General features: G+C 37.5%; 1 protein-coding gene across 2 annotated transcripts in view; it reads left to right on the forward strand.

Moving 5' to 3' along the window:
• LOC106809474 overlaps positions 1-4,085 on the forward strand; it is a 5,761-nt gene extending 1,676 nt beyond the window's left edge. Inside the window, exons 2-4 of one of the 2 annotated variants that reach the window (XM_014812562.1) lie at positions 265-385; positions 3,022-3,234; positions 3,648-4,085. In XM_014812562.1, coding sequence (XP_014668048.1) covers positions 265-385; positions 3,022-3,234; positions 3,648-3,825 — 512 coding nt within the window. In that variant the 3' untranslated portion in view covers positions 3,826-4,085. Of the gene's footprint in view, positions 1-264; positions 386-1,945; positions 2,067-3,021; positions 3,235-3,647 lie in introns of those variants that run through there. The other variant, XR_001393878.1, reaches the window with a different exon arrangement.
• The last annotated feature ends 1,139 nt before the right edge of the window (positions 4,086-5,224 follow it).

A 5,224-nucleotide genomic window follows, 5' to 3' on the forward strand; every position in this document is an offset into this window, starting at 1 on the left:
ATTTGGCCGCCGGGTATCGTATAGTTGTTAACGTTTATCACAATTAAGTTACACCAAAACCATCAATTAAATAAGGAACCAATTTCCGCGTCCTAAACTATAGAGCCTTTCTAAAGCATTCTATATTTGTGGTGAGGTATAGCGACACATTCACAAGAATAATTTCCGTATTAATTACAAAATAATTATGCCCCGGATTAAACGTAACCGACATTACAGCTACATCTGTATATCTATACCATATATTATGTATTTTGTTTCTAGCTTGTGAAGTTGATGGAGAAGTGCGCGCCGAGGGAGATGTGTGGCAGAAGCCCATCGGTTCTTCTGAGTGGGGATGTAAATTGGAATGTTCATGTTGTGAAGGACGAGAACACTGTGCTTTGTACGTAACAATTTTCAATTTATTAAGCCAATGTTAGTCCTATATATAATTCTTGAGAATGTATTGTTTTAATTCTAGTAACTCTAATACCTATATACTAATTCTAATATTAATAGTAATTCCATATTTAATAGGGTTAGTTATTGTGACCATATATCGTTATCCGCTATTTTAGCTCTAATGGTTGCGACATAGACACGCAATCAGTACGATTTTATGGTAAAAGGTTACGACGGCGACTAATGTTGCGACTCATTTATCGTTCTGATAACACATTCCTGACCTCTATATAAAACAAGGCCATAGAACGTTATTTGAACGCAATCATCGATTAATTTTTACGTTTACTGCCTGTGAATCTATTGTCATGCATTTCAGGGTCACAAACGTTTTACTGCGATGAATTGATATTCTCGTTTGTATGGTTATGTCCACGTAGCGAAATCTGCAAACCGAAAACAACAACAACAACAGCAACAACTATATATATATATATATATATATATATGTGTGTGTGTGTTGTGTTGTGTGTGTGTGTGTGTGTGTGTGNTTTCTATAAATGATAAGTGCATTTAAAAAATGATAAGAATAAATAAATATAGGACTCATTTGCTACACATGCCACATTCATAGATAAATACAAAAACCTAACTTATGGACCTACTAAGGAAAAAAAAAATATTAGTTTGTTTTATGTTCGTCGTTTGTCCATATAATTGTTGGTGTTAATTACTATCCCCCTTTTATCTATACATTGTCTGTAGGTTGTATTTGACCACGATGGAAAACCATTTAATGTGGAGAAATCGTCAGATACGCAAACTCATGCTACAAGGTACTTGCTTCCGCATCACCAAAATCTAGGAGCATTATTTAGACGCTTCATGGCCGCGATCCCGCAACACTTACCATTAATAATCAGTGCTCCAGATCGGACTTGAATATATATCGCTACAATTAATTTAATTAACATTTGTGTAATAACATTTGTTATTTATGAATATGTTCTTAGGGGGCCAAGTCTTGAACACCGTAGCTAGTAGAAGCTTATATATATATATATATATATATATATATATATATATATATATATATATATATATATATATATATATTAATATATATATATATATAGCATATAAATTACGGGTTAGAAATCATCAATCAAGTATGCATTTTTATTCGCCCAATTTTTCTCGTAAATAGAAGTCATAATTATAGTCGTTAGACTATATTTTACAAACCAACTGTTCTTGCTTACAGCTAATATTTGATATAATTTAATAATATAATAATTTGGCCGCCGGGTATCGTATAGTTGTTAACGTTTATCACAATTAAGTTAGACCAAAACCATCAATTAAGGAACCAATTTCCGCGTCCTAAACTATAGAGTCTTTCTAAAGCATTCTATATTTGTGGTGAGGTATAGCGACACATTCACAAGAATAATTTCCGTATTACTTACAGAATAATTATGCCCCGGATTAAACGTAACCGACATCAACAGCTACATCTGTATATCTATACGATACCATATATTATGTATTTTGTGTCTAGCTTGTGAAGTTGATGGAGAAGTGCGCGCCGAGGGAGATGTGTGGCAGAAGCCCCTCGGTTCTTCTGAGTGGGGATGTCAATTGGAATGTTCATGTTGTGAAGGACTAGAACACTGTGCTTTGTACGTAAACATTTTCAATTTATTAAGCCGATTACTATTTACTAAGCCTTATACAGTATATAACTCTTGAACATGTATTGTTTTAATTCTAGTAACTCTAATACTCATATACTAATTCTAATATTAATAGTAATTCTAGTTTTAATAGGGGTGGTTCTTGCTTCTCTTAAATAGTTATTGCGACCATATATCATTATCCGCTATTTTAACTCTAATGGATGCGACATAGACACGCAATCAGTACGATTTTATGGTAAAAGGTTAGGACGGCGACTAATGTTGCGACTCATTTGTCGTTCTGATAACAGTGTTTGTGTGTGTGCTGCTCTGATTAACACATTCGCTGACCTTTCCCTATAAAACAAGGCGCTATAGAAACGTTATTGACGCAATATATCGATTAAGCCAATTTTTACTGTTTACTGGCCTGTGGAGATCTATTTCATGCATTTCAGGTCACTTAACGTTTTACTGCCGATGAATTGATATTCTTGTTTGTATCGTTATGTTCCACGTAGCGAACATCTGCCAAACCGAAAACCCAACAACAACAACTATATATATATATATATATATATATATATATATATGTGTGGTTTGTGTGTGTGTGCTGTGTGTGTGTGTGTGTGTGTGTTCGTGTGTTGTGTGTGGTGTGTGGTGTGTTGTGTGTGTGTGGTGTGGTGTGTGTGTGTGTGTGGTGTGTTCTGTTGTGTGTGTGTGTGTGTTTGTGTGTGTGTGTGTGTGTATGTGTGTGTGTGTGTGTGTGTGTGTGCATATGTGTGTGTGTGTGTGTGTGTGTGTGTGTGTGTGTGTGTGTGTGTGTGTGTGTGTGTGTGTGTGTGTGTCGGCGCGCGCGTGTGTGTGTGTGTGTGTGTGTGTGTGTGTGTGTGTGTCTGTGTGTGTCTCACTATATTCACTACTTTGACTATATTGCCACATTTCGGGTTTCCTAAAGGTGCCTGCCGCCACCTTTCCTGGACGAGAATCCTGGATGCTATTACATACCAGACAACAGCAAACCGTCACCACCTGCCCCGTGTGCAGGACGGGGCAGTTATGGTCCACCTCCAATGTTACTGGGCCTTACTCCGCCGTGCTGTCCCACTAAGGACACGGCTAGTCGCATCTGCAGAACAGACGCCTCCTTTGATCCGGAGAAATACGCACAGTAAGCTTCCGCCTTATCCATTAACAACATAAACATTAATATAATGTTATATATTAACAACATAAAGAGGTATCGAGATACATCATTTTTGTGGTATCGAATTATACCATGAGATGTAGGTAAAACAAAAACCATTGCCTTTAGAGAAATAACAATGTCGAATGACGTAATAAATACTAAATGTAAGAAATATGAGTATGCGGGTTGTCCATATTATGATTTCGACTACATGCTCTATACATTGGAAGCCACATGATAAAGTATGGCAAAGGTTTTTGCACTCACAACGTGGGGTTAGGTCGCGACCCTATTAACCACTCGCCGGACCCGCACAGCATCTATTAATATCTGAAAAGAGTGAAATTATGAAGCGTCTTTGGTATATCTCGCTTTGTCTGTTACAACACTTGCAGGTACCTGCTTTTCTGGATGGCACCAGACTCAGCCGCAGAAATGCCGGACAGCAGTGATCCCAACTATCTGCAGGAGCTGGAGGCCCACTTTTGGAATCAAGTGGGACCGGAGGGGCCGAAGGGGCCTTTGGGACCGGAGAAGCCGAAGGGCCCGTGGAAAGAAACAGATGATGCATAAATATATTCCAGCGCGCTATGAGGCATACACGCTGCTCTATCTAAGACCGAAGCCTAATCACAAACAATTGTTATTAATTACTACTCAACAAATGCCGTTTCAATTTGCAAGAGGACTATTTCAAATAGTCTATAAGAAAAATTGATGTTTGGACTAATGTTATGGCTTGTTTTGTTTCTGGCAACGAGCCCCTGCTATCCAAGTTGTAGAACAAATAAAGTTTAATGCGTACATCAGACGTGTACGAACACAACCATGCATTACATTGTTAACACCTTTTTTTCTGTTCGTGCGCTTAATCCGAAAGAAGAACGAAAAACTATGTGATGCGATGTGAATTGTTATGAAAGTCGGCGGATTATTTTTGACTTGTGTAATTATTTCTGTCATAGAGCATTTATCTACAAAAGATTCAAATACATGAAAACACAGGCATAGTTCAGAACTGCATTCTTAATTACGTACCAGAGGAGATCGTAACCAAATCGACCAACAGCAAATTATATATATGAAAAAGGATCGCATTCTGTATGTTATATTTGGGATTATTCAAACGCGGTTCTGCTGCGGTGTTCAGTGAACGCATAATCGTATGTAACGATTACAAATAAATGTTCTATGGGTAAAGTTTACATCTTACACCTATTCAGTGACATGGCCAGATATCTTAATTATCTAATTATTTAATTATCTCTCTTCATCGGGCTATGAAATGACAACAGAATGGAGCCGGGTAAAATATTAAAAGAAAATACAATTCGTTGCCATATGATTAATGAATAAAAATAAACAACAACACAATATAGTGAAAAAGAATATTTTAAACAATGCGCGTTAGCACGATGACAAATAGAAGAAAATATATGAAAGTCGTAAACTTCATGTGAACTTCATATATACTATATATATATCATATACATATAACCAAAAAGGATACAGAAATGCAGCAATTAATAATATAACATATTATAAACACATGCGCGCGGACACACACACACACACACACACACACACACACACACACACACACACACACACACACACACACACACTTGCGCGCTCGCGCGCGCGCACACTGGTCAGTTAGAAAAACAAGCCATATAAATCACACGGAATTGAAGTTAATATTTATACCGCCTGGCATCAAACAACCAACACTCAGTATTATTTTCTGCTCAGTCATGTGTCGACGTGAGCTGTCATAATCCGTAGTCAATTGGCAACCACAGACACGTAGGTTATCAACACTGTGACCCGGTTGGTTGAAATGGTTATAAGTGATCAATGTACGAGTATTGCACCGTTTCCGAGAATACGGGTATGAGCCACGTTGTACGGGGCGCCATGCAGGACAGGCCTCAATTCTGTCTTACAAAACTCACTTTTGTGCACAAAACTC

Source organism: Priapulus caudatus, unplaced genomic scaffold (genome assembly GCF_000485595.1).
Source record: "Priapulus caudatus unplaced genomic scaffold, Priapulus_caudatus-5.0.1 Scaffold357, whole genome shotgun sequence".
Classification (NCBI taxonomy): Eukaryota; Metazoa; Priapulida; class Priapulimorpha; order Priapulimorphida; family Priapulidae; genus Priapulus; species Priapulus caudatus.